This window comes from Coturnix japonica, chromosome 18 (assembly GCF_001577835.2).
Source record: "Coturnix japonica isolate 7356 chromosome 18, Coturnix japonica 2.1, whole genome shotgun sequence".
In the NCBI taxonomy this organism is placed as follows: domain Eukaryota; kingdom Metazoa; phylum Chordata; class Aves; order Galliformes; family Phasianidae; genus Coturnix; species Coturnix japonica.
The window spans coordinates 3222976-3239135 of NC_029533.1; the positions used below are offsets into that span (position 1 = coordinate 3222976).

Below are 16160 nucleotides of genomic sequence, written 5' to 3' on the forward strand. Positions count from 1 at the left end.
AGCTTGGGAGATTGCATATCTCAGTGCAGGACCCCCACATGCTGGGAAACGTGCTTGCCTGGAGGATGCTACTGGGGGAGAGACAGCACATTCTGCTCACAGAAAATGCCTTTCATGCCTGCTGTGAAGCTACAACATGTGTGCTGCAGGCAAAGCCATGAGATGTGTCAGCTGGGGAGGGTGTCACAGCTGGGGTAGCTCAGCAGCTGCAGCTTCAGCGCATTTGGGTAGTGCATGTGCATGAAGCAGGGTGTTGCTAGACAGAAATGAATGAGGCTGGTGCAGCCTCTGACAACAAGAACCGTGCTTGTGTGGGAGTGCCACAGTGGGATGTGTGGTACAGAGGGGGTTCCTACAGAGGCTGGGGAAGGACATAGGTACAAGTTGACATGGACACCAGCTCAGAGTGGGGCTGTCCTGCAGGGCTGGTGCAGGAGGCTCAGTGGTACCTGTCTGTGCTGTAGCTGGGCTGAGCCAGCAGCCTGAATCTGTTGCTTTCAGGAACAATAAATTCCCTCACTAATCTTACGAAATAGAAGAAAAGCTACAAATGCCTTACCTATTTGAGGCCTGTGGGCTCTGTGTTGCATTAAACATTAACCTGCCTTTCTGAGCTGAAGTACTGATTCTCTCGGTAGTTCTGAGGCCCAGGCAGCCAAAGAAAAGGATCCTTTGTTGGGTGATATTTCAGGAGAAATCCTTCCAGCCATTTTCTGTCTCATCGTGTTTGTTTGGCCCCGCAGCAGAAGGGCTGGCTGCACAATTTGTGGTTTGTGTTTGTGCAGCCGGGCTGATCAGATGGCTGTGCCTGCATTGCAGCTCTGATAGCACCGCTCAGCAGTAGGCACACGTGTGTGATCATGCACTGAGTTGCATGTGTGTGCACACATAATTGTACACTTAATCAGGCACACATCCAAGAACAGAGCAACAGGATGAGTGCTGGGAGTGGGTTCTGCCCCTGGCTCTGCCTTTGCTTGGTGTGTGAGGCAGGGCAAGCCATTGTGCATTGTTTCTCCTCCATGGATTGTGACTAACAATTTCAAAAGTACTTGTGAAAAGAATCATGTATTGTTACCATGGGTTTGGATATACGTTTACTTAAGCAACAAAGCTTTGGTTCTAAAAGTTTTCTTGATGACAGGGCATTTTCTTAAGATCTCCTTGCTGGAGACCATAGTGTTGCAGTGATAAAACAGAGTTGCTGCTGTGAAGCCAGCACTGATTGCCCCAGTGATCTCAGCTTGTGCTCAGATATTGTTTGAAATAACCAAGAGACCTTCAGATAATATTTATTTATTTATCTATTTATTTATTTGTACTGTCAAAGCAATGATCTACAGCTGAGAATGGTAGCAAATACAGATGGAGTCATACCCTCACAGTCCTGCTCACCTGCTCTGCTCCTGTAGGATGCCAGCATTAGGGCTGAGGCGTTGAGTGGTTTTTCTCCTACTGCAGAGAAGTCCAAAAGCCAAAAAGCAGGCAGAAATCCCTTTGTGCTCAAGTCCTGCCTGAGTCTAGTGATGTTTCTCATGTGGATGGGACCTGTGCTCTGCACCTTTCTGTGGGTGAGTCGTCCAGCAGGTGATGGAAATCTCAGTAGCAATTGCTCAGCCCTTCTTTCTGCACTTCAGTGTACCTTTACTCACAGCGAATCTTTACTTTCTCTTGCTGCCTGTGTTCATAATGCCCTCAGCTTTATTGCATTCATGTAACTAATTGTCTGAGGGGATTTCACAGGGGAGTGACCTGGCACATTCCTGCTCTGCTGACAGAGCTGCATGCTGAGTCCCCTCCCCAATAACAGCCTGGTGTCAGGGGTATGCCATATCCCTTGGGAACTGCTTATTCCATATGGGGCTCCCACGTATCTCTCCCAAAGGCATGAGCTTGCATGAGAGTTTCTCTCAGCTTGCAGCCTTGAATGGGCCCTTTACAGCTAGACAGAAAGAGGAAAGAGATGTTTACACTGCCGGGTGCTGCTGGGCCAATAATGCACTTTGAACTAGAATCAGCCGGGCTGCAGAGCAGCACTGATCAGAGCTGTTTTGGCAGTGAAGGGCCGAGTCAAAGCTGTGGGGTGTGCCGGGCTGGAGGCACGAAATTCCCTTTCCTCCCATTGCCACACTAACTGACAGCAGTGGCTTTTCCAGCGCTAGAGGTTGGCAGCAGTAACCCACAGCTCCCATTTGTTTTCCAAGGTGATCAAGTACAGCCACCAGGGAGGCTGTGCCCTGCTCTACCCCCATACATGCCAGGAGAGTTGGAACAGCCCAGAACTGTGTGCAAGATTAGGAAAGGTGTGTACTAATTAATGGGAGCACCGCGCTGCCCCTCCGCTGCAACTACACATGTGGATGTGGCACTGTGTGTGTCCTCTCCCTGTCTGTGCCTGCATCGACACAAGGACAGAGCTGTGACCACACTACGTTCCTATGAGCAGCCCGGAGGTACAGCATGAGGAAATCGACGTACTCAGGTGAGCTGCAGCCCTCTCCTCTTGGCTCTCTCCTTTTATGTCTGGACTGGGATAAGAAAAAGGTTTCAAAACAGAAGTACAACTTGAACCAGCACCTTTCCCTCTGAGTGGTTCTGTAGTGGAGAATGGAACAAGTTTTCTGTGTGTAAACAGAACCTGCTGACCGATGGAAAGGTCTTTAACAAGTAGAACAAATCTAGGGTGGCAGCTTGTGCCAGCCTTGGTGGCATGCAGCTTGTTTGGAGGACATTTTTGCCTACACAGGGCAGGCTCGGTGCTGATCTGCAGCTTGGAATTAAAACAGGACGGTGGCACTGCTTGTGATTCCAACTGCCTTCAGGGCAAACCCCCACATAGGAGAACTGGGGCTCCAAATACAGCGCAGTTCTCTCTTCTCCAGCTTTGCAGCCTCCTTTTGCAGGGTGAAGGCTCTGTGCTTTTGGCTTCTGCAGGCTCAGTCAGTCTTCTTCCTCCCTGGCAGCTCACGAGCAGGTAACCACAGCCAACAGCTTTTCTCTGAGCTTCCTCTGAAACTTTGCTGGCAGACTGAGAGATGGGTGCTATGTGACGATGTGAATCTATGCCCTGTGACAGATCCATCACCCCATGTGCTTTGGTGCCCACCAGTGGCTCCTCCAGGTGCAATATATGGCTGTGCTGCTCAGCTTCAGCTTCTTGCCCATGGCTTCTCTGTAGGTCTGCTTCTGCCCTGGCTTCACTCTGGTGACTTTGGGGACACAGTCCATGCTGGCCTCTGTCCTGAGCCATCTGTCTGGGCAGCCTCTATGCTGAGAGCCCCTGCGGTCATGCAGCAGCCAGTAGGACTCAGCAGGTTCTGTTGGTTTTCTGTGCTCAGAGAATCTCCCTTTGATGCCACCTGGTTGCTGCTAAATGGATCAGAGACATTTCTCTTGTGTGTGTTTCTCTTACTAGAGTCACTGAATGGTCTGCCAGGGAGATTTTGTTAGGGTGCGTATGCCAGGAACAACAGAAGACTTTACAACATGTTAACAACAGTATTCATTGATTACAGTTGGTATTAATTAAATACAGTTGGCACCTACATCCTTAAGTGCATATAGTGGCTAAGAGGACCTGGAGGGGGGCAACCGGGGGATGTAAGGACCTGAAATTAGGGTTCCCTGCAGAGGAGGTTGCATGATCCTGAAGCATTCTGTTTGCTTTGGGCTGACTGCTGGGGTGAAACTGTGGCCCTGTGAAGCCTCTGATATGAGTGATGCATCTCTGGGCAGTGTTTGCCTCCATGTCAGTACAGTGTTGTAAAAATTAAGATCAATCAACATCTGACCAGTGCCGTTAATTCAAAAGGAACTGCAGTTATATTTTGGAAACTCTGTTTGTGTGGGGTTTTGATTGGTGGCACGTAGCAGCCGCTTATGGAAAAAAGAAGGGAAGAATTGCATCACTGCACTGTGGTCACCACTAACCTTTGGAAAAAGCACACGCAGCCCTTGCGAGTGTTGTGAAGGCTCTGCCTTCAGTAGTGGTGAACTGGGCTCTCACCTCTCTTGACTCACAGGGAAGGAAGGCGCTGGGTGAGTCACTTACCATGCTGGGAAGGCTTTGGAGGGCAGCCAGCAACGTGCTGGGCAGAGCCAGCCCTGAGTGTCCTGTCCACCTGATGGGTTCATACATGGGGGATCAGCAGTGCTGACTTCCTTCAGGAAATTTCATTGGAATCCAAGCTACTTTTTTTCTAAGAGATGAGCATAAAGTGCTGTTGAGCCTCTGGGCTTTCTACTGAAAGAGAAATCTTGGAGATGACAGACAAGTAACTAGTAGTCAGTTAAAGGCTGCACTGCTGACAGCCCTTGACAGGCTAGAAATACATTGCTTTGCTTTTCACCAAAGCTGGGATAATTAGCTGCTTTTAAATTGTTTTTGAGGTTAGGGAGCACTTCTCTCACATCTTCCATGTGTTACAGTTTAATATAGAATCATAGAATGGTTTGTATTGGATGGGCCTCTTAAAGGCTATCTGGTCCAACCTCCCTGCAGTGAGCAGGGACACCCACATCTTAAGCAGGAGCTCAAAACCCCATCCAGCCTGACCTTGGGTGTCTGCAGGGATGGGGTATCCACCACCTGTCTGGGTAAAGTAAGATGGACCCGGTCAGTCTGGAAGGCTTCAGTTCTCAGGGCTGAAGCTCCAGCTCTGCCCTCTGTTAGCACATCATTCTGTTACCAGGTTGTTCCTCACTCCAGGAGGCAAGTTTTCCCTTTTCTGAAGACCTTCAGAGGAAATCACTACCAATCCGCTACCACTTTTCAGTACATGCCACATAGGCATGGCTGGGCTGCAGCTTGCCTGCAGATGCTTTGCCTCTTACCAGTAAAGGGAGGTTCAGACCTTTGTGCCATAGCTGCAGGCATTGCAGCTCAGCCCAGCAGTGCTGTTTTCCTGGAACTTCCTGGCAGGAGGAGGGCAAAAAGGAGATTTTACACAGCAAGTTAAAACTGAGAAATAACCACTGTTGAGGCCAACTCTTAAATGTTTTCTTCTGGAATGTCTGTTAATTCGGATCCTTAAGGAGAGTTTCTGCAGAGATATTTTTGTTGTCTTGAAATACCATTTTAAAAGGGTTGCTGGATTCTCGTTTTCCATTTCTTAAGCTCTATAGCAATGCCAGGGAAGAAACAGTCAGGATTCGTGACAAAGGATTTCTTTACAGTTGTTTTCATGGATGGTACAAATTGTTTTGGCCAAGGATTGCTTGCAGTTTCAGGTCTGTAAGTTGTTGGTACACAATGAAATAGGGATTACACTAGTTAGGGCACCTCCAGAACCATCACATGTGGTTGTGTCTCACCTCAGCTATAGAATCCTCATATAATGCTAAGGCACATATAGAGAAATGACTCCTCATTATGAGCTAAGGCTATAGGGAGGAAACTCAAAGAGTATCAGAATGGTGACCTGATCATTAGGGTTAGGATCTTTTCCAGGCTGATACCCATTGAGAGAGACCCAGTGTAATTCTGTCACTGGTTTTTAACCCTGCTGTCATAAAAGCTGTGAGGTGTGGCAGTTGATGACACAGTGTTTGCAGAGCCCCATTGTTCTCCCTTGAGCCGGACCCACTGTCCCCTGAGCTACCTGGTACTCTGTCTGGATGACCCACTGTGGGAGGGTCAGTAAAACAGCGAGAGGAAAAAGGTAAAGTTTGGATCCAACAAAAGCATTCGTTTAATTAAAATTGTCATTTTTAACAGAAATATGAAATATTTTGTTTTGAGGTATGGAAAAACAGAGGAAAAAAAAAGCCATTTCCTTGAGCTTAACTACAGCTAGTTCCTGATCCTCCAAACCTGCATTGCTGGGCCAAGAAGCTATCACTAAAATAAATGACTGTCTCAAGGATTCCCAGTCAGCCACAGGAACTGGATCCTCAGGCTGCGCCCATTCAAACTTAATGTTCTAAACCTGAATTCAGTGCAAGTATTGCCTCTACCAGTCCAGGCGCTCTCCCTAAGGTTCTGCTTTACTTGGTTTTGTGAGGGCATTGTGATACCTTGTGTTATTGAAGTGACAGGAAGGAAAATAAGGGTTACAGAATGAACTTGTTTATTGATAACCCAAGAATAGCAGGAGGCTGGTGCACAAAGGGCTTTGTACCCTATTTCAGGATGCAAGTTGGCTTGCTCAGCTGTATAGATTAGAAGCCATAAATGTGACCCATATGAAAGCTAGTTGATATCCAATGGCCACAGCCTCCCATCCTTGTATAAATCCCCAAACAAAAGAGAAAACAGGCACGATCCAGTTTCTGTATGGCAAACACTTGCTTATTGTTTCAGGATCTGCATCACCAATTACTCCATGCTCACACTTTCCAACCAGTAAACAACAGCCCTGGTCCCAGTCGTGTTTATACATTCTGCCTGCTGGATTTATCCCCCAGGATCCTTCACTTATATTTTTGCCATTCAATCCATCACACTGTACCAATGGCTGCACTGTCCCTGCTGAATCACCTTGCTGCTTGGCAGTAGTGTCTCTGATAGCCTATGCTGACTGGTGTAATACTGTTAGGAAGAAGGTTCTCCAGTGGCAGTTCCATGCTGTGGGGGGTGGCAGTATGGGCAGGATTTGTTGGGTTGGGTGCTCTGCCACTGCCAGATCTGGCTGGCATGTGAGGGCAGTAATGGAGTGTTGCTTCAGGTAGCAAAACATCCTCGTGCCTGATAGGAAATCTTATGGCAAACTGGAGTAAGGAAGGCCAAGATGTGCAGTGCAGAGCGAGGAAACCTTGTGCTCCCCAACTCCCCATCCATTTCAAGCACAACTTGGACATTATCTCCTGCTGGCCCCGTGGTTTCAGCTCTGGCTGTATCACCTCTTTACCTACAAGCAGCTGTGTGCTGAGAGCAGTGCTGCGGTGGGAGGGAGGTAGTGCTGCTCTGTTGAATCAGCGTATTCCCACACTGGCTTTGCAATGAGCTCAAAACACTCTTTAAATATGTTATGTTATGTTATAGAGAGGGAATCAGTGCTGCGTGGGGCATCTGGATCCTGCACAAACCCAAAAGGAATTCCTGGCTTTGTGCTTACAATGCAATGTTCATGATCACATATGTGAGATAACCTTTCCCAGAGCTCAGTGAGGTTCCAGACATGCAGAGATGCTTCTAGAGCAGAGGACAGCACTGGTGTGTGATGGTACCAGGAGGAGGGGAAGGTAAGTTTGTCCAGTGGTGGGAAAGCAGCTGAAGGCCAAGCAGAAGGGGCTCACTGGGAAGTTACTGTTCACCCTTTAACACTGAACATTGAGTTCCCTCTGTTTCCTTCAAGCACTGCACTGCCTTCAGGGTTTGGGCCTGGGTCGAAGTTGAGCTGTGGGGCTGTTGCAAGCTGGAACCAGTAGCAAAAGGCTTTTCTTATTATGTTTTTTCCTTGTCCATGTCAGATGAGTATTATTTACAGGAAACAGTTCGTGCAGCTTGGAGATTTGTTTAGAGAAGGAGTGTAGAGGGAGGAGTCAAAAGCATAATGGAAATTAAAAAGGTCACAGTAATGCTGCAGATAGTCCATAATTTCCTGGTGTGGGAGTACTGTTATTCTGGAGACTGGGGACAAAGCAGAACAGATTTGTTCCTCTGGTTCCCAGCAGGAACAAGGCTGATCTCAATGGGTGCTGGCGGCTGCTGTCTCCTCAGTGTGCCCAGAGCCACGTCCCTTTGCAGGCTGCAGCAGTGATGCCAAAGAATGCTGAGTGCAAGTAGGAGCCCTGTCCTCCTGAGCAGCCCCTGGGTGCAAGTTTGTTTTTGATGTTATCAAGGGAAATGGGGATTGCCTATGGCTTTATATAATGCACAGAATAAACAAAGGAAATGAGTACAAGGTGCCCTCAGCCATTACTGTTGAATGACTCAGTGGCTGAGCTGCAATGTCTGGACACGTATAGATAGAGAAGAATAACAGATCTCGGGGGGTTACAAGTTAGGACAAGGGACCTGCGTGTGTTATATAGACCATGGGAGGTTGTGGAGATTTATTCAGGTGGGTTTAAGGCTGTTGAAAACTGTGAGCTAGCACGGCTGCAGGCTTTGGTTTGCATGTAGGAGAGGCGCAGATGTGGGTGTGCAGAGCATGTGTGAGCCTGCAGAGTGAGTGCCCTACACCAGCACAGTGTGCAGCGGTGCTGTCCCTAGGCTGCCATGCTCTGGGGCTTTGCTTTCTGATGCTCCGTTTCAGTTTTCCTTCTGGCATGAGTTGCCTTTTAAATTAAAAGTAATATTTTTTTATTATTTTCAACTCAAGTGAGGATGACTTATTACTCATTGCCCTCATAGAAGTTCACTTGCGGCTTGGAAACATGACAGTCCTGAATGGGCATCATCCTCCCTGCCCTCTGCTTTGCTTTGGGGAATCTCTGTCCTCACTGATCATCAGTGCTCTGACAATAAAAGGAGCCACGTGTGGTGCCTCGCTTTTATGTAAGCTCAATTGCTGGGAAATCCTTAAAAATCAGACCTCTCTGTGCTCTTACAGCTCTGACTGCCACATGAAGAGGTTTAATCTTTGGTGTCCTGCCTCCATGTGTTTAAGAGAGCAACTTTTATCAGACTGGGTGTAAAACTGTCATGTAAGGTTGAATTGTGCCCAAGCAGCACCAAGCCTGCTGCATTCTGCCCTTGCATTTCTAACACCTATCTTTTGTGTTTCTTCCAGTTGATAGCTTATAACTCTCAGAACTGCTGACTATTGACTGTATAGTTCAGGCTCACGCAGCCCAGAGGGCTGACATTACTGGAGCTAATTGTCCCAATGAGCTAATTGTCATTCAGCTACATGTGCATCTGTAAACAATTCCTCAAATTGCTGCATTGACAAGTGAGATGCTTTGGTTGGCAGGTCCCACATCTGAGCAGGGGAAGGTTGCTGGTGTGGTGCGGTTGTAGGGGGATGTCATGGCTTGGGTGGTCTTCCCCTTCCTGCTTGGCAGCTGTAGCACGAGGCTGTGATTTATTTCCTGGAGTGGATTTTTGTCAGATAAAGCCCTGAACGGTGATGTGAAATAAACTGACAGCTGAATTTTTTTTAGCTCGTGTGGTGAGGGATGAGCTCAGCCATTCTGTGTTCAGTGCATCTGCAAAAGCTCCAGCCCTCACCATGGGCTCCAGCACGTGCCAGCTGCTGTCCTGGATAGTGGCATCAGCCAGTCAGGCTTTGATATATGCAATGCTTTTGGGGATAAGTAATGCTTTGGGGGCAATGTGGGTAGGCGAGGAGAGAGGAGGATGGCAGAACTGTGTGGTGGTTTTTTTTGTTTGGTTTTGTTACATTTTTAAGGATAATCATAGGAAAGCAAAAGCCCTGTGCTTTCTTTGTGGTGGAAAAGCAATGGTAAAAAGTTGTTTCATAATCTGTCTGGAGCCTGGATTAATGCTCAGATCTCACTGGGTCTTTTATGTCCTTTGGGTCGTGATTATAAACACAGGAGTGCCGTGGCCTACAGCAAAGTACAGGTGCTTATTATAACAGGCAAATGTATTAGACTCTTTTACAAAGTGCTCCCATTCCCTGGTAGAAAGTTTGTGGGCTGCTCTTGGCATGGTTTGTAGCAAAGCTATAGCGGCTCTGTGTGCTGGGAGGAGCTGGAAGGTTAATCTGAGATGTAGCCACAGCCTCAAGAGGAAAACCCAGCCTTAGTCCTGGCTGAAAGTGAAGTGTCCTCATTCCCTGTCCCATGTAAGTGTGTGAAGCCCCTCTGTCTGTTGTTTCTGCAGTGGAGATAGAGGAGATGGGGTCAAGAAATGAACCACAGGTTCTGGGGGCTTCTTGGCCAAACCTGGTCAGCTCTGGGGCAGGAAAAGGAGAAAGCATAAAATTCTGTAAGGATGCAGGAAAAAACATCAACAGCAAAGGCAAACAGTGTCTTCAGAGAGGCATGCTGGAATGAATGTGAATAGCCAAAAGTTGTACTGTATTGTACTGAGTGGATGCAGGAAGAGCTCTTGGATATACTCTGGATTTACACCTGGACTCAATGACCTTAGTGGTCTTTTCCAACCTAAATGATTCTGTGATTTAAGATAAGAGCTATTCATGTAGTATCTGAATCGTTTTTCTGTTTTGTTACAAGTGTCACAGATCTGCTGGTGAGGTAGTTGGAGTTCTCTGGAGCAGGAAGGTGTTCATTGATTTCTGCTCTTTGAACACACTTCATTGCGGGGTTAAACAACTGCCCAGGAATTCACCTTTCCCACACGATGCAGAAGAGCAATGAGCAGTTTGTAGGGCTGTCCTCAGAGCTTCCCTTGTATGCTCAGAGCACACGTAGAGGACGTAGGGCTTTTAATGCTTGTCAGCCAGATCGCAGCCCCTCTGCATGCTAGCCCTGGTCAGTTGGGAATGCTTGCCTATAGTCCCTGTGCTAAGTGATGGTGAAGGCTCTGGAAGCATCATCTGATGGGAGCAATCCAGTGTGTTGGGATTAAGCTGAATTCTAATACTGTCTAACGTAGCGGCATTTCATCCCAGCGTGGGATCTTCTTCATCCTTTATAGCACTGTATTTCACATTTCAGATGGTGAATGAATGTTGTATCCCTCGGTCAAAACACAGCTGGGAGATCAAACTTTAGATTAAAAACTGCCTTGGCAGAGTCCCACGGAGCATCCTGGAAGCATCCAAGCCCGGATGCCTATAGATTATGGGCAAAATAAGACAACCAAACAAAGCTCTATGTTCTGGAAGCTCTGCTTTTCAAATCATGTAATAATAATCTTTGTAAGATTAAACACTGGTTCAGCTGGTTTTCTGTTTGTTTTTAATTCCACTTCTTATGGAATAAGCTGCTGGTGGCAGATGCCCATTGCCCTGGAGGTTACAGATGGAAACTTGGGGTCTGATTTGTGATGCTACCCCCCCAGGCAGGGATGGGGCTGCCCTGGCAGAGGCTGCACTCACTGGGGGGCTTGAGCACTGTGGCTGAGCATTGCGTTTTCCCTGCACTCCCCAGGCTGGGGGAGGCACCTCGCAGATTCTGTGTAAGAAATACTATTTTACCTGCTCTGTTGCTAAGAAAAATGAGCTGCAAAGAAATAAGTTGCTTCATTCAGTTTGTGGGGCATAATCAGATCTCCTGCTTCTTCTCTGATGACTGTGCAGAGAACCCAAGCTGAGCTTATCACTGTAAATGTAAGCTTTCAGTCTTTCTTATATCGATTTAAAGCTAGAAAAGAGCTAATATCCCATATTACAGAGGACCAAGGCCAGGAAAATTCAAGGTGCAATTAAGTTTTGCTTTAGTTCAAAGAGGTATCTAAAAGCAGGTCTGTGCCAGGGGCTGTCAGATAAACCACCCCATCTTCCACAGCATCTTGGGACGGAGGTGAATCACTCACTGCAGTGCATCATTCTCCCTATGGGGGATGTCTGGGGCTCTTGAATGTGTTATGTCTAAGTGCTCAGCAGGTGCTGCCTGAGGCTCAGATCCTAGCCTTGAAACCTCTGCTCGTCATGCTAATCCTAGCAGACATCCTTTCTGCATAGACAATCCCCAGCCCAAAGCACGTGGCTACAAACCATGTGGGAGATGACAGCTTTGTGTCACCTGGGGCTGGGTGCTGGGGCTGATCCTGCAGACCTGGCTGTGATGGAGCTGTTTAGGGAACAGCTGTGTCACATTAAGGATAAGCACCATTACAGAGCCAGGGCCTCAAAAATGGTCAATATGTTTAGTCTGTACCAATGAACATTATTCTCTGGCTCTGAAACTCTTCACAAAGAGGTGCTTTTGTGGAGAGGGATGCCAGCAGGAAACAGGCTGAGACAACACAGAAATATTTTCCACCCATGATCTCAGCCCCTGGAGATAAGGGTGGAATTCCAACCCCCGAGCATCCTCCCTTGGCCCCATGTTGGTCCTTCAGCCATGGCTGGTGGGGAGGTCCCACCTGGCAGTGAGCTGGGGCAGCTCTGGGTAGGATGGATGAGGCTGTACCACACAGCTCCTGCAGAGAGGGCCTCCTGGAGTCATCTCCACAGATGTCAGGCAAGGGAGAGGAAAATGAAGTATATTTTCCTGTTCCTAAAGGTAGAGGGGGATCAGACTGGATCATTCAGCTCCTTCAGTTTAACCTGTATCTCCTCTCCAACCCTACTCAGTATCTCAAAATGCCTGAAAACCATCCAGCCTGATCCATGGCAGGTTACACAGCATGTGTTGTGACTCATGGTGCAAGTCCGCATGCCTCACCATGCCTGGAAGCCTCCCTTGTGCTGCTGGGGGGCCTGGCAAGTCCCCAAGTCATGATTCTATGGGGCGTGCTTGGTCTGGGGTGTTCCATAATTGCAGATGGGCCCAGAGAGAACCCACTGTGACCCAGAGTCCATCTCCATCCTGGATGTACACGTATATCTGTGTTACACGGGTAGCAGCAGTTGCATTTTTGGTGAGGGATTTCATAGTAGAGGCTGAAAATCTGTATCTCTGCGGTGAGCGACTCACGGAAGGAATTTTGGTTTCTGCCCCAACCTCTGCTGCCTGGCTCTGATGAACCGAGCTGGCCCTGCACAATGCTGCCTTTCAGCAAGACCCACAGAATGGGCTTTGTGCCTCTTTGTGTGAGCCCTCTTGTAAGAGAGAAACACTTCCTTGGAGGCTGCAGGCAGTGCTCCATGTCTTGAAATGGCTTCCACCTGTGCCAGGAGTGATTTCACAGCCTCTCACCAGGGCTGAGCCATGTTGAGGTGTCAGGTGCTCTACCTTTCCCTATAGAATCCTTCTCCTTGCTGGCAGCTGCAGGAACCCACACAGCCCTGAGCTGCTTGAGAGCTGACTTAAGGCTGCTCTGTCCTTCCATAAGTTCCTCTGACGTGGAAGAGGGTGCTGTAAATGCAGCATCATTGTTTTAGGATGCACTCAGGTTAGAGATGGAGTCTCACTACAGTTTGTAAAGGAACTTTTGCAAACTCCAGTGTAAGCTGATCCACGATATTAGGCACTCCAATACTTCCTAAAAATGGGCTGAGGTTCTCTTCTAGTCCAATTTCCCCACTGTAGGCACTATTAAATATAATTGTAAGATACAAGGGGAAAACATTTGAAGAATGTTACTAGCTTATGAGATAGGATTGCCTTGGCTACTTCTGGATGGATTTTATAGGGGAAAAAAACCCTCAATTATATGGATGTAGGGCTCCATGGTAGTCTCAAATTGTAATTTCCCTCCTTCCCAGACATTTAAGGACAGTGGACATTAGTTCTGCAGGCTATAGATAGCTGTACCGTCAAGTATGACTCAAGCACTAAAATGTAAAACCATTATATAATGTATCCTTCCTGCTCCTGTGAGCAGAGGAATGTGTTTGACACCTCGTTATCCAGGCAGAGAGGAGGATATGTGGAGGAGGAAAGTTACGTGCAGCAAGTCATGGTCCAGGGGTCCCTGGCTCCTTGTGGTGCTGGTGCTTCCAGGGGCAACTCCTTGTAAAGGGGAAGGATGTCAGTGTACAGTGAGGTTGCTGGTGAGGATCATATAAATGCTTGATGTTCCAAGCTACAATCTGTGCTTAAACTTCTCACTCAGAGCTGCCTTGTAAGCTGGTTTCTTTTGTCAGGATGTTATAGAGGCTGCCCCTCATTTCCTCCATCTGTGATCCAGCGGATGTTGGTTAAGGTTGGGCAATGCACAGCTCTGCTGTGGGTGTCCCACTGGCCCAGAAGCCCTATGGGTCACCTCTGCCCTATGTTGGCAGCAGCACTTTGGTGAGCTGCCACCTCTTTGTTCTTGCCTTTTCTCCTTCATGCGCTCCCATCACTCTCTGGGAAAAATCAACATTTGCCTTTCAGAGCCTGGCAAACAGAAGGGGTCTGTATTGCATCCTGATGGCAGCCCTAGGCTTGCAGGGCTGTGACGATGAAGCCAGGGATGCTCGTTGAAGGAGCACCCTGTGAGGCAGAACCTTCTGATTTCTGAATGTCTGAAATAAGAGGAGGAAAGCAGCATGCACACTGAAAAGTAAAATCTACGTTTTGCTGAGATTGTGAAGAAGTGGCAAGAAGGGGATTGAAAAATCTAAGTAAGGATGATTTCCTTTTCCCCTCCCTTTGAAATAACATACCGCTGCTTGGTGTGATAAAGCTGTGCAGAGTGTCAGAGCACAGCAGAGAGCCAGATGCTGGGTTGGGAAGCTTGCACCAGGAGTCCTGCGTGGTCAGAGCCTGTGGGAGCAGGGAGGAGAGCAGCGGGGCGTCTGGGGAGTATTTGTTCCATATGGAAATACCACATTGCAGTTTTAAAATTCCTTTCCCCTCTTTTAAATCTGACAGTGGTTTTCTCCAGCTAATCCATGGCTATTGCCAGATGAACCTGGGAAGATTTGGTGCACGCGTGGGTCTGAATGCTGTAAATGCTTGGGGTTTTTTTGGAACGCAAAGGGAAAGGGCTGAGCAGAGATCATTTTGTTTTATCCTCTGTTTGCACAGTGCTTTGTGTGCCATGCCCTATCCCTAAACCATTCAGGCACTTGGGTACTCCTGTGCTATTAATGCTAATCATTAACTAACACATTTCTAACTTGCAGAAGCTGTGGTGGCAGCTGTAGGAGTTTGATTATTTCCTTCTTTGAGCAAAGCCACAGCTTGAATGAGTTGTGGTGCCTTCCCCCTTTCCTGTCTCTGCAGGGATGCTGCAGGTTCTACAGAAATGAGTGGGATCAGATCCAAGCAGCTCTTGTGATGGCTTTGCAAGCCCTGAGCCAGCCTTACAAAACCCACTCATTTAGCAAAAAGACCATGAGGACACTGTGGTGCTTCTTAGGTCCTGCTGCTCCGCTCTGTTGGGTTTCAGAAGCTTAATGCTGTTTGCATGTGAGGATAGTGGTGAAGACAGGTTAAATTTAGAGGAACATCTCTTTGGAAATCTGGTTAACCTCAACAGTGAACTGGAAGTGATTTTAGACTTGTCAGTGGATCCAAGGTCCCTTCCCAGTCAGCGTGGCTTCTCAAGAATGCTTTTCTGTTCCTTCCTTCTTCTACAGAAAAGAACTGCATAAACAAGCAAAATGGACAGCACACATAACAGACCCATTCTTGCCTGTCCCTTCCAATGTGCTGGTTCTTGCATTATAAATATGTATTTGTGCAAATCATCTGATATGTCAGTGTGGTGACGTGGCGTCCTTTCCGCTGCCCTGTTGGATTACTGGAATACTCCAGCCAGAAGGACCACAGATGATGACTAACATGCTTTTTTCATAAGAAAAAAAACTGCTTGTGCTAATTTTTCTGTGCTTTCATGGTTGTCCAGCATATCTCTCAATGACTATCAGCTGTTTAGGAATTTGTGGGTAACAAAGAACAGGCCATCACACACAGCGGTGAAATGATATTTCTATCAACTGAGTGCTCAGAGATGAGACTGCTCACCTCAGAACAGAGACCCGTGGACCCTGTGCTGTTGGAAGGATTTTAATCACAAAGCAGCTTGGCTTGTTCCAGAGTTTCAGTCTTGACATACAGGCTGAATATCTCTGAAAAGCCAACTCTTGGTTGAAGCAAGGTCAGCTGGGCACGATTCAAGATGGAAAGATATGCTGTGGGTTTTGTGGGTCAGTCAAGGTGATTTTAAGCTCTTCTTTTCCAGCCTTGATCTCTATGGATGTGTTAATTGAAAGCCTGGGAACTACTATGGTTAGAGCTAAAAACTTGAATCCATGCCTGAGTTTGATCAAAGGCTGATGTGCTACCATCCATTGCATGCAGGACCTTCCCCCCTGACCCTTGTTGAGCTCTGGGCTTTGGGAAATCATTCTGACCTGGGAAAAACTGTGGCTTAATTGCTGCTGCCTCTTATTGTTAGAGAAAGATTTTGGAGCATTTTTTAGTGTTAGAATGTATTTGGCTTCTGCTGGGGGTATAACATGGTAGGAATAGCCGCATCTTGCTAATGTCAATTTTCCTGTGGTTTCCTTGAGGATTATCTGTAATCCTTGGGCAAGATTCTGTCTGTGAACTCACCACCCTGCTTGTGTTAATGATGCTGTACCAATTAGCACTGCTGGCTAGCCTAGCCCAGCTCTGTCCGAATGGGCCATTTAGCAATGCTCAGCCTTGGTGCACCCAGGTACTTATAGCTGTGCTGAGAAGGGTCTGATCCCTTTCCTGTGGGGTAACCTTCACCCCTGGGTGCAGCTGTGCTCCAAACC

The 16160-nt window shown here is 47.6% G+C and overlaps 1 protein-coding gene across 1 annotated transcript in view; it reads left to right on the forward strand.

The window, feature by feature from the left end:
- Nucleotides 1–2070: 2070 nt before the first annotated feature.
- Nucleotides 2071–16160, forward strand: part of SEPTIN9 (septin 9) — an 89514-nt gene continuing 75424 nt past the window's right edge. Inside the window, exon 1 of the mRNA XM_015880017.2 lies at nt 2071–2482. Within this exon, the coding sequence (XP_015735503.1) occupies nt 2461–2482 (22 nt within the window). The 5' untranslated portion in view covers nt 2071–2460. The remainder of the gene's footprint in view (nt 2483–16160) is intronic.